Here is a 19582-nt window from a genome sequence, read left to right as displayed (position 1 = left end):
CCTTTGGAGTGGCGGATGAGCCCAGAGTTGCCACGGCGCCTCCGGAACCCTGATCGTGAACGCACCGATAACGGAAGGGCAGGAGTCATACCCCTCCCGTCCGCCACCAGTTTAGATTGCGTCCCATCTGTAGGACGCCAAAACCCATGACGTAGCAGCCATGTCCTGGTGCACTCAAAGGGTTAATTCCTGTCCGGCAGAAATAATCCGCACAACGGAAGGACTGAAAACCGGAGTTGGAATAAGATGGCGCAACTTCTACCTTCCGTTGTCCGTTTTTATTTATTCGTCTTCGGTGGGTGGGGAAGAGAATATTGGCGCCATTCCAATTATTGACCACATAGTCACATGTGGGGGAGATGATGGCGTGGGCTAGCCTGTTCGGCTGTGAAAGTGTTAAATGCACGGGCTGGCAAATCCTCACGTTCGCCGTACTTCTGTCTTTAATAAATCTTCACTTCATCAGAAATGAAGCACCACAAACATGAAGTATTTCACTTAAAATCTCTTTATTACATATCTCAATTTGAACAGCAGCAGGATCACGGTAACTAAATAAATACCCAGTTACTAAATAAATACCCAGTGTGCCAGTCTCTCTCACAGGTTAAACGGCACTTTAAAGTATCTTTTAAATAACAAGTATATAGAACACAAAAACCATGAACCGTTTTATATTTTGATTCAATTTCTCAAAAATGACGTTGTATAAATATAATCTGCTCTCAATGAAAGGGTTAAAGCAAAGATGAATATAAAACGAATGGCAATATGGTTCTGATGGGCTATTTTACCTTCATCAGGGGTATCACAATACAACCTATATTTCTTTTATTCCACGTGTTTGCCGTGGCAATGGTTTTTTTACCTTGATTTTCCCAGCTCTGCAAAGCAGGTCACACCTCTATTCGGGAAATCGCGGGTTAGTTTAATTAGCTTCCTGAGAAAAATTCAAATCTTCCCCCCAAAAATAATACATTTGATTTATTTGTATCAGGAGGAAAAGGAAACGTTTTTTTTGCTGGTCTCTGGGTGCGCTTAATTCATGCTCGTCACACACGTCCCTCTCTCTGTAAAGTAACGAAGATGCCACGATTCGTCAAAGAGGAAAAACTATTTAGCGGAGGACGGACAAACAGTATTATCATCAAACGAACGACACAAGATAAAGACTGTAAAACTCCCCAAAACACTACGGACCGTGGCATGTTTAATAGGCGACTGGGATCTTTATTTTTTATTTTTCTATTGTAAATAAAAAGGATTATTTTAAAAGGAGCAATTCATGCACTTTTTAAAAATGTGTTATTCTTTAACCTGCTGTAGGTATGAAACAGGGGGTCTCCGGAGCTGAACCCATTACATTTCAGCTCTGGGGACTCCCTTCCTGAGATACAGACCTCTGAAGGGGGGTGCTCCTGCAAGGTTAAAGCCCCCCTGTCACCTGGGCCAATAGGAAGCCGCACCGCATGAGGTCACTGCTTTCTATTGCCCCGCAGGACGCGGAAGCTTTGAAAAGCGTCCATTACGTGAACCCCAGCTAGCGAGCGGAGCGGCTGCCGGCACCCCTTGCGGACGTCTCTCTCTGGAAGCAGGGGGTCCCGGAGCGGAAATGAATGGGGGTCAGCTTCGGAGACCCCCTGCTTCACACCGATGTTTAACATCTTTTTTTTAATCACTCTAATAAACAGGTCACCGTCATCAGTTCACTTTGGCAACAAGGACGATTGTGTACAGATACAGCAGATCTCGGAAGAATTCTTCATGTAGAGGTCCAAAGGAAAGTAGCCCAACCTGCCACACCTAGAATTCTCCTGGACAAGTACTCCTACGAGGACTTTACACGACCTTTGTTAAAAAAACAAAAACACAAAAAATGCAAGAAAATGAAAAATCCCCCTTTCCGTTTAAAACATGTAATCTTGTGCATCAGGGAATTCATCGTCCATCAGTACGGTCAGTGTAAGTGTTCATATAGAACAATATTCTCATATCTTGGGCGCACTTTTCCTCCGTCTTCGACCTCTTGGCGTTAAAAAAAGTCACTCCCCCCCGCCTCAATGACCTCCTGAACGAACCCAACTTTCCTTATAAATGCCGACTCTGAACTGCAAATTCAATCACTCCACTCATCTACTAACGGGGAAGTGCACTGACTGTGAACTGTTGACGTGTCTAACACAAAGTCTTCGTGGTCTTCTGGGACCTCTTGTAGATTGTCCATCACATCGCAGAAAATCATTAACAAAGCTAAAATGGACGAGTCCAAAAGGACTGGTCTGGGGGATCCCCAGGAAGGGGTGGTGCGGGGATTTCCGCAGCTTGGCACCTTTCATTTGTAAGGTGCTCGTGTTTTTAAATTGACCTTTTCCATGCTGATCTGCTAAGCGATGTGCTGCGGCGTCGTGAGCAGCAGGGGTCGGCCATGAGTCAGGAATACTGCAGGAGCTCATCCCAGTGGATGGGTTTGGAGAACACTTCCCTTTCCAACCAGAGCTCGTAGGTGTAATGGAAATCGTCGGGCAGCTCCAGCCGCTGTCCCACCACGCTCTGCAGACAGTTATCTACAGGGGCAAACTCCCCGCTGGGGTTCTTCTCGTACCTGCGGTTGTTGAAGTTCTCTATGTTTCCTCGCAGGGTGCATTCCTCGGCCTGGAAGTCCCACGGTCTAGCGTCAAGATCTAATAGAAGGGGGAGGAAAAAAAATAATGAACAAGAGACCATTTTTTGGGGGTAGGTTTGAGGCAGTCATACCGTTTAATGGAGAGACGGGTGGCGCTTTACATTGGCGTGGCTGGGCGCAAACCTGGTGTTTGGGTGGCGCTCTCTGGTTGAACAATCTCATGTATCCCAGAATCCTCTCTTACTGTCTCTTTCAAACTATCTTCGTTTTCTGTATTTGCCATTTATACTTCATTCAATAAATATCGTTACAAAAAAAAAGGGAACCTTGCATCGGGTTATTAGGTTATAACATCTTCCTTTCGGGGGTTTTACGACGTTCCCCGCCGTGTCCCGATGATCCCGCGCACACAGCGCGGCTGCTCACCATTGCCGTAGGCCCAGTCATCGTTCATACGATGCCGCACCATCTGGTAGATGGCAGACATGGTTTTCATGTTGCTTTTCCGCCATTGCCTCCCCAGGTACTTGGTCTGGAGTTTGAGCAGCCGCAGGACGTACAGCTGCATCATCGCCTGCTTCACCTTCAGCGCGCGTTTCAAAATGGGGGCGGATTTAAACACCACCAGCATCTGCCAACAGAGAAGAGTTTTATCCCGTCTGGTTAACCCTGTCCTGGCCACACACTCAACGGTTACATTGCAGTCTTGACCACCATCGATTTTGAGGCATATATAAGGTGACCATATTTTTCCCGGCAAAAACCGGGACAGTGGCCAGAAAAGTCGGGGCCCGGGACAAATGCCTAAAAACCAGAACGTGTGGTCACCCTAAGCATACAAGACCGTTATGGCAGGGGCGGCTTACTACAGTCCTCCAGGGCCACCAACAGGTCAGGTTTTCAGGATATCCCTGCTTCAGTATAGGTGGCTCAATCAGTGGCTCAGTCAAAGGCTGATATAACAAAGAGTAAATGAGGCACACCTCAATATGATAAAGAGATACAATTACTGGCGCTCCCATCAATGTACGATCGGCTGCGTCCAACCCACGGCGTACAAAAGGGAATGAAGATGGGGCACGCGGATTCCCAAAATAAAGAGATTTATTAAAGAATACACAACGTTTCCACCATAAGGTCTTTGTCAAGTGCAAAAAGTGGCCTGACAAAGACCTTAGGGTCGAAACGTTGTGTATGCTTTAATAAATCTCTTTATTTTGGAAATAAGTATGCCCCTTCTTCATTCAGTCAAAGACTGAGCCATCTGTGTTGAAGCAGGGACCGATTGAGCCACTGGTGCTGAAGCAGGGATATCCTTATAATCTGACCTCTTGGTGGCCCTTGAGGACTGGGGTTCAGTGCACCCCTGCACTACGGCTTTTTGATGCACCGGGCAGGAAGTTATAAAGCAGATTTGTTTTATTCACAACAGTTACGGACAAAACTATTTTTTGTTTTCCGTCAATCAAATTTACACCAAAACCGCCAAACAACATCCAACATGTTACACACCAATTCTTCATGTGTATCTTACGTGTACTAATAACAAAGAGACGTGTTACGTTTTTAAGCGGTTTATACACCGTCTACAAAACGATAAAGAACTCGCAGGTTGATGTATTGGAAGATGTTACAACCTAGAAACCCCGTGATCAGTGCTCACCGCGCCCTGCACAGGCCTGGCTAAGGAATCACAAATCAGAAGCGGTGGACACGCTGCAGCGACTCCAAACACGCAGCGACTTGGGCGGAGTAATGAGACATTTCTGGGAAAATTCACAACGGCAGCAATAACAACAATACGCTTGTTCTGGTCTAGCGCTGACAGTATACATAGCATTTTTTGTTGGCCCGGGTCCCTGCCCCGCGGGGAGAGCTTACATGTTGTTGGTTCCTGAGGAACAGGGAGATTAAGTGACTTGCCCAAGGACACCGGGAATTTAACCAGGTTCCCCTGCTTCCCACTCTGTGTCACTGTTACCAGTCGGTGTCTTTACTCACGGAGCCGCTCCTATAAGGACCCGACCCAAGTCCAACAGCAAACATCTTTGTTAACAGTTTAGGCGATAACGAGAAAATGGGCCCATATCCACCAAGCGGTGCTCTGCCGCCAGACGCCTTACCCCCCCCATTCAAGTCAGAGCGCCAGCAATGATCCCATGGCACCAGAAGGTGTCTTACGGCATAGCACTGCTTAGTAAACACGTGCCCATTTGCCCCTGCTCCCTCCGGGGGCGCCAGAGGCGGATACTCGGCCCTCACCATGGTGCGCGAGTGCTTCCACTTGGTGAGCTTGTTGAGGATTCTCAGCAGGTTGATGCAGGAGAACAAGTTTCTCCAGCAGAACTGATTGTTGTCTCCGGTCTCCTGCAACGTGGAAAGAAGAAGCAGCGTCAGAAACAGTTTGTCCTCCGGGAGACCTTCCCTGATGCACCCCCCTGCCCCCCGTGCGTTAGAGACACCAGTAACGGCGTTATTCTCGTAGGCGGGGAGCGAGCGTCCCACAAAAGCAACCAGGCTGTCTTTTTAACCTCTTCAACGCTGGAGGGGGATTCTTCTTGGGGAGGAAACATTCATCCTTAAATTGATCGTTGTATATAGTGATGCTGAGTATTTTCTACACAGATCCGAGATATCAAACGGATTTACTAGCGTCTCCCAACTGCAAAATCTGGACCACAGCAGTGCAGCCCCCTCCCCAAAAAATAGCATCAGATTCATCAGGGAAAAGAAAACCCGCGAAATGTTTTTAGATGAAGGTGCGAGGCGGATCTGCCCCGTGGGCCTCCAGCGCACGGTAATAACCACAGGGCAGTGCCGTTTGGGACGCTGGAACGGCGTTGGGTGTGTGGGGTGGGACCTGCACGTGGGAACTATACACCGTGTTATCGATTACCCGCGTAGCGAGGGTCCGGCGCGACCCACACTCGGGAGAGGTTTGGCGCCGTTTGCTGAAGTGACAATTTGCTAGAAAAGACCAGCGATGGAAATTCAGTGCGGTCAGTGTCCCACCTGGGAGAGCAGAGGGGGAGGGGGGGGGCGCTCCTGGCTTAGGGGTCAGTGGGTCAGCGTCAGGTACAGGAAGCTCTGCCCATTTCCCAACCACCGGTGTAAGACCTCAGACCCCAATAAATCCCTGTATTAAATGGGAAGAGCTCGGCTGGGACAGGTTCACGTCGCATAACAAAGTAGAAGGTTTTACAGCCGGTTTCTCTTCCTTTTACAAGAAAGCATCATGGTGATTTTAACCAGCCCCGTTTCTGCTTTCTTTATGCCAGATTTATGCTTTTCTACAGACTTGTGCAAACTGGACTGTCCGGTGAACACAAAGCGTTCTGTAACAGTGTGCTCAGTGACCCCCTACCACATCTACTGGGGGTCTGTTCCATTCATCCACTACACTATCAGCACACGGCTCTCACGAGTGGCTGCCTACAAAAGGGGTTAAGTGGCCACTTCCACTTAACCTCCAACTGTTCTGTTGTTGTTTGGTAAAGTCACGGAGAGGCGACCTGTGCACTCCCCGACACATCCCCCTGCCGGTGCGTAGCGCCCCCTGCCTGGCCAGCTTCCCCTCCCGCGCGCGCCCCCTTGGACCAGATACATACAAATAGTGTGAGCAATAGTATGTGTCTATTACACCTTGTAGACGGACGTTCACAGAGGTACACACTTGGAGTCGTTTATAATGTGAAATTATAATAAGGCTTTATTGTGCCTTTTCCTTTTCATCAGGAAATTCATCCACACACAGGGGGGGGAACAAAGCTTCTATTCACTTGGGAGTATTTCTAGTGAAACACTATGCAATAATTCACATCTCCCTTAGTCAAGCATTTCTCCCAGCCCCAAACACATAGCATGAAATAAGCAGATATAAGCAGTCTCTTAAGAATAAAAGTCTTATCTGTTTCTTGGAGGGAAAATCTCACTTCCTGGTTCAGCTTCAGGTGCAGTAGTTTTCCCTGTGTCTTGAAATCAGCTCCATGGGTCAGCTCTCTGTCAGAGCTAAGGAGTCCTACTTCCTGTCTCAAAAGACAGGCTTTCTAAGCCATCTAATCAGGCAGGTGGTGTTTATTAATTGACTACCAGGAGTTAACCACCACACTGCTGGATTAAAGGCACATTACTGAACAGGGATAAGTCCCCTGTTACACACCTGCACCGATATTTTGCATCTGCTTGCCAAGCAGCCGAAACATTCGTTATAAATGTCAGGGCCGCACGGGACACGGATAGCACGGGACGCACGCAGTATGGGACGGATAGTACGGGACGCACGCAGTATGGGACGGATAGTACGGGACCCGCGCAGTACGGGATGGTTTGTACGGGATGGATAGTTCTTGGACGGGCGCAGTACGGGTCGGGCAGTACGGGTCGGGCAGTACGGGTCTGATAGTACGGGTCTGATTGTACGGGTCGGGCAGTACGGGTCGGGCAGTACGGGTCTGATAGTACGGGTCGGGCAGTACGGGTCGGGCAGTACGGGTCGGGCAGTACGGGTCGGGCAGTACGGGTCGGGCAGTACGGGTCTGATAGTACGGGTCTGATAGTACGGGTCTGATAGTACGGGTCGGGCAGTACGGGTCTGATAGTACGGGTCTGATAGTACGGGTCGGGCAGTACGGGTCGGGCAGTACGGGTCTGATAGTACGGGTCGGGCAGTACGGGTCGGGCAGTACGGGTCTGATAGTACGGGTCGGGCAGTACGGGTCGGGCAGTACGGGTCGGGCAGTACGGGTCTGATAGTACGGGTCGGGCAGTACGGGTCTGATAGTACGGGTCTGATAGTACGGGTCGGGCAGTACGGGTCGGGCAGTACGGGTCTGATAGTACGGGTCGGGCAGTACGGGTCGGGCAGTACGGGTCTGATAGTACGGGTCGGGCAGTACGGGTCGGGCAGTACGGGTCTGATAGTACGGGTCGGGCAGTACGGGTCGGGCAGTACGGGTCGGGCAGTACGGGTCTGATAGTACGGGTCGGATAGTACGGGTCTGATAGTACGGGATGGTTTGTACGGGATGGATAGTTCTTGGACGGGCAGTACGGGTCTGATAGTACGGGTCTGATAGTACGGGTCTGATAGTACGGGTCTGATTGTACGGGTCTGATTGTACGGGTCTGATTGTACGGGTCGGGCAGTACGGGTCGGGCAGTACGGGTCTGATAGTACGGGTCTGATAGTACGGGTCTGATAGTACGGGTCTGATTGTACGGGTCGGGCAGTACGGGTCGGGCAGTACGGGTCTGATAGTACGGGTCGGGCAGTACGGGTCGGGCAGTACGGGTCTGATAGTACGGGTCGGGCAGTACGGGTCGGGCAGTACGGGTCTGACAGTACGGGTCGGGCAGTACGGGTCTGATAGTACGGTCGGGCAGTACGGGTCGGGCAGTACGGGTCGGGCAGTACGGGTCGGGCAGTACGGGTCGGGCAGTACGGGTCGGGCAGTACGGGTCTGATAGTACGGTCGGGCAGTACGGGTCGGGCAGTACGGGTCGGGCAGTACGGGTCGGGCAGTACGGGTCGGGCAGTACGGGTCGGGCAGTACGGGTCGGGCAGTACGGGTCGGGCAGTACGGGTCTGATAGTACGGGTCGGGCAGTACGGGTCTGATAGTACGGGTCGGGCAGTACGGGTCTGATAGTACGGGTCTGATAGTACGGGTCGGGCAGTACGGGTCGGGCAGTACGGGTCTGATAGTACGGGTCTGATAGTACGGGTCTGATAGTACGGGTCTGATAGTACGGGTCGGGCAGTACGGGTCGGGCAGTACGGGTCTGGCAGTACTTGTCGGGCAGTACGGGTCTGATAGTACTTGTCGGGCAGTACGGGTCGGGCAGTACGGGTCTGATAGTACGGGTCTGATAGTACGGGTCTGATAGTACGGGTCTGATAGTACGGGCCTGATAGTACGGGTCGGGCAGTACGGGTCGGGCAGTACGGGTCGGGCAGTACGGGTCGGGCAGTACGGGTCGGGCAGTACGGGTCGGGCAGTACGGGTCTGATAGTACGGGTCGGGCAGTACGGGTCTGATAGTACGGGTCGGGCAGTACGGGTCTGATAGTACGGGTCTGATAGTACGGGTCGGGCAGTACGGGTCGGGCAGTACGGGTCTGATAGTACGGGTCTGATAGTACGGGTCTGATAGTACGGGTCGGGCAGTACGGGTCTGGCAGTACTTGTCGGGCAGTACGGGTCTGATAGTACTTGTCGGGCAGTACGGGTCGGGCAGTACGGGTCTGATAGTACGGGTCTGATAGTACGGGTCTGATAGTACGGGTCTGATAGTACGGGTCGGGCAGTACGGGTCGGGCAGTACGGGTCGGGCAGTACGGGTCTGATAGTACGGGTCGGGCAGTACGGGTCTGATAGTACGGGCCTGATAGTACGGGTCTGATAGTACGGGTCGGGCAGTACGGGCCTGATAGTACGGGTCTGACAGTACGGGTCGGGCAGTACGGGTCGGGCAGTACGGGTCGGGCAGTACGGGCCTGATAGTACGGGTCTGACAGTACGGGTCGGGCAGTACGGGTCGGGCAGTACGGGTCGGGCAGTACGGGCCTGATAGTACGGGTCTGATAGTACGGGTCTGACAGTACGGGTCGGGCAGTACGGGTCGGGCAGTACGGGTCTGATAGTACGGGTCGGGCAGTACGGGTCGGGCAGTACGGGTCGGGCAGTACGGGTCTAATAGTACGGGTCTGATAGTACGGGTCTGAAAGTACGGGTCTGATAGTACGGGTCTGATAGTACGGGTCTGGCAGTACGGGTCGGGCAGTACGGGTCGGGCAGTACGGGTCTGATAGTACGGGTCTGATAGTACGGGTCGGGCAGTACGGGTCTGGCAGTATGGGTCTGATAGTACGGGTCGGGCAGTACTTGTCGGGCAGTACGGGCCTGATAGTACTTGTCGGGCAGTACGGGCCTGATAGTACGGGTCTGATAGTACGGGTCGGGCAGTACGGGTCTGATAGTACGGGTCGGGCAGTACGGGTCGGGCAGTACGGGTCTGATAGTACGGGTCTGATAGTACGGGTCTGATAGTACGGGTCGGGCAGTACGGGTCGGGCAGTACGGGTCGGGCAGTACGGGTCTGGCAGTACGGGTCTGGCAGTACGGGTCGGGCAGTACGGGTCGGGCAGTACGGGTCGGGCAGTACGGGTCGGGCAGTACGGGTCTGATAGTACGGGTCGGGCAGTACGGGTCGGGCAGTACGGGTCTGATAGTACGGGTCGGGCAGTACGGGTCGGGCAGTACGGGTCGGGCAGTACGGGTCTGATAGTACGGGTCTGATAGTACGGGTCTGATAGTACGGGTCGGGCAGTACGGGTCGGGCAGTACGGGTCAGATAGTACGGGTCGGGCAGTACGGGTCTGATAGTACGGTCGGGCAGTACGGGTCGGGCAGTACGGGTCGGGCAGTACGGGTCGGGCAGTACGGGTCGGGCAGTACGGGTCGGGCAGTACGGGTCTGATAGTACGGGTCGGGCAGTACGGGTCGGGCAGTACGGGTCAGGCAGTACGGGTCGGGCAGTACGGGTCGGGCAGTACGGGTCGGGCAGTACGGGTCGGGCAGTACGGGTCGGGCAGTACGGGTCTGATAGTACGGGTCGGGCAGTACGGGTCTGATAGTACGGGTCTGATAGTACGGGTCTGATAGTACGGGTCGGGCAGTACGGGTCGGGCAGTACGGGTCGGGCAGTACGGGTCGGGCAGTACGGGTCGGGCAGTACGGGTCGGGCAGTACGGGTCTGATAGTACGGGTCGGGCAGTACGGGTCTGATAGTACGGGTCTGATAGTACGGGTCTGATAGTACGGGTCGGGCAGTACGGGTCGGGCAGTACGGGTCTGATAGTACGGGTCTGATAGTACGGGTCGGGCAGTACGGGTCGGGCAGTACGGGTCAGGCAGTACGGGTCGGGCAGTACGGGTCGGGCAGTACGGGTCGGGCAGTACGGGTCGGGCAGTACGGGTCGGGCAGTACGGGTCGGGCAGTACGGGTCTGATAGTACGGGTCGGGCAGTACGGGTCTGATAGTACGGGTCGGGCAGTACGGGTCTGATAGTACGGGTCTGATAGTACGGGTCGGGCAGTACGGGTCGGGCAGTACGGGTCTGATAGTACGGGTCTGATAGTACGGGTCTGATAGTACGGGTCTGATAGTACGGGTCGGGCAGTACGGGTCTGGCAGTACTTGTCGGGCAGTACGGGTCTGATAGTACTTGTCGGGCAGTACGGGTCTGATAGTACGGGTCTGATAGTACGGGTCTGATAGTACGGGTCGGGCAGTACGGGTCGGGCAGTACGGGTCGGGCAGTACGGGTCGGGCAGTACGGGTCGGGCAGTACGGGTCTGATAGTACGGGTCGGGCAGTACGGGCCTGATAGTACGGGTCTGATAGTACGGGTCGGGCAGTACGGGCCTGATAGTACGGGTCTGATAGTACGGGTCTGATAGTACGGGTCTGACAGTACGGGTCGGGCAGTACGGGTCGGGCAGTACGGGTCTGATAGTACGGGTCGGGCAGTACGGGTCGGGCAGTACGGGTCTGATAGTACGGGTCTGATAGTACGGGTCGGGCAGTACGGGTCTGGCAGTATGGGTCTGATAGTACGGGTCGGGCAGTACTTGTCGGGCAGTACGGGCCTGATAGTACTTGTCGGGCAGTACGGGCCTGATAGTACGGGTCTGATAGTACGGGTCGGGCAGTACGGGTCTGATAGTACGGGTCGGGCAGTACGGGTCGGGCAGTACGGGTCGGGCAGTACGGGTCGGGCAGTACGGGTCTGATAGTACGGGTCTGATAGTACGGGTCGGGCAGTACGGGTCTGGCAGTACGGGTCGGGCAGTACGGGTCTGATAGTACGGGTCGGGCAGTACGGGTCGGGCAGTACGGGTCTGATAGTACGGGTCGGGCAGTACGGGTCGGGCAGTACGGGTCGGGCAGTACGGGTCTGATAGTACGGGTCGGGCAGTACGGGTCGGGCAGTACGGGTCTGATAGTACGGGTCGGGCAGTACGGGTCGGGCAGTACGGGTCGGGCAGTACGGGTCGGGCAGTACGGGTCTGATAGTACGGGTCTGATAGTACGGGTCTGATAGTACGGGTCGGGCAGTACGGGTCTGGCAGTATGGGTCTGATAGTACGGGTCGGGCAGTACTTGTCGGGCAGTACGGGCCTGATAGTACTTGTCGGGCAGTACGGGCCTGATAGTACGGGTCTGATAGTACGGGTCGGGCAGTACGGGTCTGATAGTACGGGTCGGGCAGTACGGGTCGGGCAGTACGGGTCTGATAGTACGGGTCTGATAGTACGGGTCGGGCAGTACGGGTCTGGCAGTATGGGTCTGATAGTACGGGTCGGGCAGTACTTGTCGGGCAGTACGGGCCTGATAGTACTTGTCGGGCAGTACGGGCCTGATAGTACGGGTCTGATAGTACGGGTCGGGCAGTACGGGTCTGATAGTACGGGTCGGGCAGTACGGGTCGGGCAGTACGGGTCGGGCAGTACGGGTCGGGCAGTACGGGTCGGGCAGTACGGGTCGGGCAGTACGGGTCTGATAGTAAGGGTCGGGCAGTACGGGTCGGGCAGTACGGGTCTGATAGTACGGGTCTGATAGTACGGGTCGGGCAGTACGGGTCTGGCAGTACGGGTCGGGCAGTACGGGTCTGATAGTACGGGTCGGGCAGTACGGGTCGGGCAGTACGGGTCTGATAGTACGGGTCGGGCAGTACGGGTCGGGCAGTACGGGTCGGGCAGTACGGGTCTGATAGTACGGGTCGGGCAGTACGGGTCGGGCAGTACGGGTCTGATAGTACGGGTCGGGCAGTACGGGTCGGGCAGTACGGGTCGGGCAGTACGGGTCTGATAGTACGGGTCTGATAGTACGGGTCAGGCAGTACGGGTCGGGCAGTACGGGTCTGATAGTACGGGTCTGATAGTACGGGTCGGGCAGTACGGGTCGGGCAGTACGGGTCGGGCAGTACGGGTCTGATAGTACGGGTCTGATAGTACGGGTCGGGCAGTACGGGTCGGGCAGTACGGGTCGGGCAGTACGGGTCTGATAGTACGGGTCGGGCAGTACGGGTCGGGCAGTACGGGTCGGGCAGTACGGGTCGGGCAGTACGGGTCGGGCAGTACGGGTCGGGCAGTACGGGTCTGATAGTACGGGTCGGGCAGTACGGGTCTGACAGTACGGGTCTGATAGTACGGGTCGGGCAGTACGGGTCTGATAGTACGGGTCGGGCAGTACGGGTCGGGCAGTACGGGTCGGGCAGTACGGGTCTGATAGTACGGGTCGGGCAGTACGGGTCGGGCAGTACGGGTCGGGCAGTACGGGTCGGGCAGTACGGGTCGGGCAGTACGGGTCGGGCAGTACGGGTCGGGCAGTACGGGTCGGGCAGTACGGGTCGGGCAGTACGGGTCTGACAGTACGGGTCTGATAGTACGGGTCGGGCAGTACGGGTCGGGCAGTACGGGTCTGATAGTACGGTCGGGCAGTACGGGTCGGGCAGTACGGGTCGGGCAGTACGGGTCGGGCAGTACGGGTCGGGCAGTACGGGTCGGGCAGTACGGGTCTGATAGTACGGGTCGGGCAGTACGGGTCTGATAGTACTTGTCGGGCAGTACGGGTCTGATAGTACGGGTCTGATAGTACGGGTCGGGCAGTACGGGTCTGATAGTACGGGTCGGGCAGTACGGGTCGGGCAGTACGGGTCTGGCAGTACGGGTCTGGCAGTACGGGTCTGATAGTACGGGTCTGATAGTACGGGTCGGGCAGTACGGGTCGGGCAGTACGGGTCTGATAGTACGGGTCGGGCAGTACGGGTCGGGCAGTACGGGTCTGATAGTACGGGTCGGGCAGTACGGGTCGGGCAGTACGGGTCTGATAGTACTTGTCGGGCAGTACGGGTCTGATAGTACGGGTCTGATAGTACGGGTCGGATAGTACGGGTCTGATAGTACGGGTCGGGCAGTACGGGTCTGGCAGTACGGGTCTGATAGTACGGGTCGGGCAGTACGGGTCGGATAGTACTTGTCGGGCAGTACGGGTCTGATAGTACGGGTCGGGCAGTACGGGTCGGGCAGTACGGGTCTGATAGTACGGGTCGGGCAGTACGGGTCGGGCAGTACGGGTCTGATAGTACTTGTCGGGCAGTACGGGTCTGATAGTACGGGTCTGATAGTACGGGTCGGATAGTACGGGTCTGATAGTACGGGTCTGATAGTACGGGTCGGGCAGTACGGGTCGGGCAGTACGGGTCGGGCAGTACGGGTCTGATAGTACGGGTCGGGCAGTACGGGTCTGATAGTACGGGTCTGATAGTACGGGTCTGATAGTACGGGTCGGATAGTACGGGTCTGATAGTACGGGTCGGGCAGTACGGGTCGGGCAGTACGGGTCGGGCAGTACGGGTCTGATAGTACGGGTCGGGCAGTACGGGTCTGATAGTACGGGTCTGATAGTACGGGTCTGATAGTACGGGTCGGATAGTACGGGTCTGATAGTACGGGTCGGGCAGTACGGGTCGGGCAGTACGGGTCGGGCAGTACGGGTCGGGCAGTACGGGTCTGATAGTACGGGTCGGGCAGTACGGGTCGGGCAGTACGGGTCGGGCAGTACGGGTCGGGCAGTACGGGTCTGATAGTACGGGTCTGATAGTACTTGTCGGGCAGTACGGGTCGGGCAGTACGGGTCTGATAGTACGGGTCGGGCAGTACGGGTCTGATAGTACTTGTCGGGCAGTACGGGTCTGATAGTACGGGTCTGATAGTACGGGTCGGGCAGTACGGGTCTGGCAGTACTTGTCGGGCAGTACGGGTCTGATAGTACTTGTCGGGCAGTACGGGTCTGATAGTACGGGTCGGGCAGTACGGGTCGGGCAGTACGGGTCTGATAGTACGGGTCGGGCAGTACGGGTCTGATAGTACGGGTCTGATAGTACGGGTCTGATAGTACGGGTCTGATAGTACGGGTCTGATAGTACGGGTCGGGCAGTACGGGTCTGGCAGTACTTGTCGGGCAGTACGGGTCGGATAGTACGGGTCGGGCAGTACGGGTCGGGCAGTACGGGTCTGATAGTACGGGTCGGGCAGTACGGGTCTGATAGTACGGGTCGGGCAGTACGGGTCTGGCAGTACTTGTCGGGCAGTACGGGTCTGATAGTACGGGTCGGGCAGTACGGGTCTGATAGTACGGGTCTGATAGTACGGGTCGGGCAGTACGGGTCGGGCAGTACGGGTCGGGCAGTACGGGTCTGGCAGTACGGGTCTGATAGTACGGGTCTGATAGTACGGGTCGGGCAGTACGGGTCTGGCAGTACGGGTCTGATAGTACGGGTCGGGCAGTACGGGTCGGGCAGTACGGGTCTGATAGTACGGGTCGGGCAGTACGGGTCTGACAGTACGGGTCTGATAGTACGGGTCTGACAGTACGGGTCTGATAGTACGGGTCGGGCAGTACGGGTCGGGCAGTACGGGTCTGATAGTACGGGTCGGGCAGTACGGGTCTGATAGTACGGGTCGGGCAGTACGGGTCGGGCAGTACGGGTCTGATAGTACGGGTCGGGCAGTACGGGTCTGATAGTACGGGTCTGATAGTACGGGTCGGGCAGTACGGGTCGGGCAGTACGGGTCTGATAGTACGGGTCGCACGCAGTATGGGACGCGCGCAGTATGGGATGGTTGGTACGGGACGCGCGCAGTACGGGACGGATAGTACGGGACGCGCGCAGTATGGGACGGATAGGACGGGACGCGCGCAGTATGGGACGGATAGTACGGGACGCGCGCAGTACGGGACGGATAGGACGGGACGCGCGCAGTATGGGACGGATAGTACGGGACGCGCGCAGTACGGGACGCGCGCAGTATGGGACGGATAGTACGGGACGCGCGCAGTACAGGACGGATAGGACGGGACGCGCGCAGTATGGGACGGATAGTACGGGACGCGCGCAGTACGGGACGGATAGGACGGGACGCGCGCAGTATGGGACGGATAGTACGGGACGCGCGCAGTACGGGACGGATAGGACGGGACGCGCGCAGTACGGGACGGATAGTATGGGACGCACGCAGTACGGGACGGATAGGACGGGACGCGTGCAGTATGGGACGGATAGTACGGGACGCGCGCAGTACGGGACGGATAGGACGGGACGCGCGCAGTACGGGACGGATAGTACGGGACGCGCGCAGTACGGGACGGATAGTACGGGACGCGCGCAGTACGGGACGGATAGTACGGGACGCGCGCAGTACGGGACGGATAGTACGGGACGCGCGCAGTACGGGACGGATAGTACGGGACGCGCGCAGTACGGGACGGATAGGACGGGACGCTCGCAGTATGGGACGTATAGGACGCGACGCGCGCAGTACGGGACGCGCGCAGTATGGGATGGATAGTATGGGACGCGCGCAGTATGGGACGGATAGTACGGGCCGCGCGCAGTATGGGACGGATAGTACGGGACGCGCGCAGTACGGGACGGATAGTACGGGACGCGCGCAGTATGGGATGGATTGTATGGAACGCGCGCAGTATGGGACGCGCGCAGTACGGGACGGATAGTACGGGACGCGCGCAGTACGGGACGGATAGGACGGGACGCGCGCAGTACGGGACGGATAGTACGGGACGCGCGCAGTATGGGACGGATAGGACGGGACGCGCGCAGTACGGGACGGATAGGACGGGACGCGCGCAGTATGGGACGGATAGGACGGGACGCGCGCAGTACGGGACGGATAGTATGGGACGCGCGCAGTATGGGATGGATAGGACGGGACGCGCGCAGTACGGGACGGATAGTATGGGACGCGCGCAGTATGGGATGGATAGGACGGGACGCGCGCAGTATGGGATGGATAGGACGGGACGCGCGCAGTATGGGACACGCGCAGTATGGGACGGATAGGACGGGACGCGCGCAGTATGGGACACATAGGACGGGACGCGCGCAGTATGGGCGCTGCAAAGCTAGAGACAAATAATTGCAGAAACGTTCCAATTTCTTCTATGGGAAAATATTTCTTGACCTAATTTCTACAGCCACGGAGCGAGCACCCTGATAAATACCCCGCGGAGCGAGCACCCTGATAAATACCCCGCGGAGCGAGCACCCTGATAAATACCCCGCGGAGCGAGCACCCTGATAAATACCCCGCGGAGCGAGCACCCTGATAAATACCCCGCGGAAAGAGCACCCTGATAAATACCCCGCGGAGCGAGCACCCTGATAAATACCCCACGGAGCGAGCACCCTGATAAATACCCCACGGAGCGAACACCCTGATAAATACCCCATGGAGCGAGCACCCTGATAAATACCCCATGGAGCGAGCACCCTGATAAATACCCCACGGAGCGAGCACCCTGATAAATACCCCGCGGAGCGAACGCCATGATAAATACCCTGCGGAGCGAGCGCCCTGATAAATACCCCGCGGAGCGAGCACCCTGATAAATACCCCACGGAGCGAGCACCCTGATAAATACCCCACGGAGCGAGCACCCTGATAAATACCCCGCGGAGCGAGCACCCTGATAAATACCCCGCGGAGTGAGCACCCTGATAAATACCCCGCGGAGCGAGCACCCTGATAAATACCCCACGGAGCGAGCACCCTGATAAATACCCCGCGGAAAGAGCACCCTGATAAATACCCCGCGGAGCGAGCGCCCTGATAAATACCCCGCGGAGCGAGCACCCTGATAAATACCCCGCGGAGCGAGCACCCTGATAAATACCCCGCGGAAAGAGCACCCTGATAAATACCCCGCGGAGCGAGCGCCCTGATAAATACCCCGCGGAGCGAGCGCCCTGATAAATACCCCGCGGAGCGAGCACCCTGATAAATACCCCGCGGAGCGAGCACCCTGATAAATACCCCGCGGAAAGAGCACCCTGATAAATACCCCGCGGAGCGAACACCCTGATAAATACCCCGCGGAGCGAGCACCCTGATAAATACCCCACGGAGCGAGCACCCTGATAAATACCCCGCGGAGCGAACGCCCTGATAAATACCCTGCGGAGCGAGCGCCCTGATAAATACCCCGCGGAGCGAGCACCCTGATAAATACCCCACGGAGCGAGCACCCTGATAAATACCCCGCGGAGCGAGCACCCTGATAAATACCCCGCGGAGCGAGCACCCTGACAAATACCCCGCGGAGCGAGCACCCTGATAAATACCCCACGGAGCGAGCACCCTGATAAATACCCCGCGGAAAGAGCACCCTGATAAATACCCCGCGGAGCGAGCGCCCTGATAAATACCCCATGGAGCGAGCACCCTGATAAATACCCCGCGGAGCGAGCACCCTGATAAATACCCCGCGGAAAAAGCACCCTGATAAATACCCCGCGGAGCGAGCGCCCTGATAAATACCCCGCGGAGCGAGCACCCTGATAAATACCCCGCGGAGCGAGCACCCTGATAAATACCCCGCGGAGCGAGCACCCTGATAAATACCCCGCGGAAAGAGCACCCTGATAAATACCCCGCGGAGCGAACACCCTGATAAATACCCCGCGGAGCGAGCACCCTGATAAATACCCCGCGGAGCGAGCACTCTGATAAATACCCCCCGGAGCGAGCACCCTGATAAATACCCCACGGAGCGAGCGCCCTGATAAATACCCCGCGGAGCGAGCGCCCTGATAAATACCCCGCGGAGCGAGCGCCCTGATAAATACCCCGCGGAGCGAGCGCCCTGATAAATACCCCGCGGAGCGAGCACCCTGATAAATACCCCGCGGAGCGAGCACCCTGATAAATACCCCACGGAGCGCGCCGCTCAGAGGAAGGCGTTTACATTACGTTTCCGCGGCTTTGCACAGACACGTTTTCTGCGGCTCAGACCTGGAGTGAAATCCCCGGGAGGCGCAGACATCGGAATATACGCGTCGCTGGCAGCGTGTCCAGTAACACCGACTGCGGAGGCAGAAAACCCCTCTGCATGTTACCCAGACGCGAGAAGAGTAACACGGGAGAAAATTACCCGAACCCTTTCCTGCCACAGCAGCCGTCAACTCATTCACTTATACCCCACTAATATAGTCTTATAGGGTCACAGGGTAACGCCTTGTCTGTGCGTCTGGATTAACTGGCCTTTCAGATGCTTTAAGAGGTCTTCTTTTTGCCTTTATTCTCATTTATGATGAGAATAAAACCCTATATGGCCGTTCAATTACTATGTAATGATTTCTAAGTGATACTTAATAAAGTAGCTGAAATACAGAAATCTTTCATTCCAATGCCGTGCACGCATGTTGCAATACCAGCAAGTGGACACTTGGTGGCAGTACAGGTACATCAGCCATAAACTAGTAAAACTACAGGCAGTCCTCAGTGGCTTATCCAACGCTGTGCAATGCATAGCTGTGTTCATTTTCCCAACGCCAAAACGGCTTATCCAACGCTCTTACAACGCTTTGCAACGTTGTTTATGTGATGTATATATGTATATATATATATATATATATATATGTGTATATATATATATATGTCTATAAACAACGTTGCAAAGCATCGTAAGAGTGTATATATATATATATATATATGTATATATATAATATTATATTATATAATATTATATGATATTATACTATATAATATATTATTTATTATGTTATATTATATATATAATACAGTTTATACACTATATAATTTATGTGTGCTGCATATCTTATTGCCTGCGTAAAATATTTGGTGTCTTTTAGTGTTAAAAATGCCTTCAGGAACGGAACCTTTCATTTAAACAGTGTTCCTATGTGAAAACGTGTTTCACTTTAAAACGTTTCGCTATCCAACGCCATTTTAAGTAACACATTGTGTCGGATAACCGAGGACTGCCTGTACTGTAATTGGTTGGTTCAGCTGTCCAGATAACTTCAGTTTAGAAAGCCCATATCGTTGCATATCTATTCTTTCCCGAGCGCTGGA

General features: G+C 55.5%; 1 protein-coding gene across 1 annotated transcript in view; it reads right to left on the bottom strand.

Annotated features, from left to right (window-relative positions):
* Positions 1-492: 492 nt before the first annotated feature.
* STRIP2 (striatin interacting protein 2) overlaps positions 493-19582 on the bottom strand; it is a 126023-nt gene continuing 106933 nt past the window's right edge. The window contains exons 17-19 of the mRNA XM_075598933.1: positions 4886-4990; positions 3050-3254; positions 493-2681 (exon numbers count right to left, since the gene is read on the bottom strand). Coding sequence (XP_075455048.1) covers positions 2431-2681; positions 3050-3254; positions 4886-4990 — 561 coding nt within the window. The 3' untranslated portion in view covers positions 493-2430. The remainder of the gene's footprint in view (positions 2682-3049; positions 3255-4885; positions 4991-19582) is intronic.

Source organism: Ascaphus truei, chromosome 5, assembly GCF_040206685.1.
Source record: "Ascaphus truei isolate aAscTru1 chromosome 5, aAscTru1.hap1, whole genome shotgun sequence".
Lineage (NCBI taxonomy): Eukaryota > Metazoa > Chordata > Amphibia > Anura > Ascaphidae > Ascaphus > Ascaphus truei.
The sequence above is the reverse complement of the archived record's forward strand: the minus strand, read 5'-3'. Positions and strand labels throughout refer to the sequence as shown.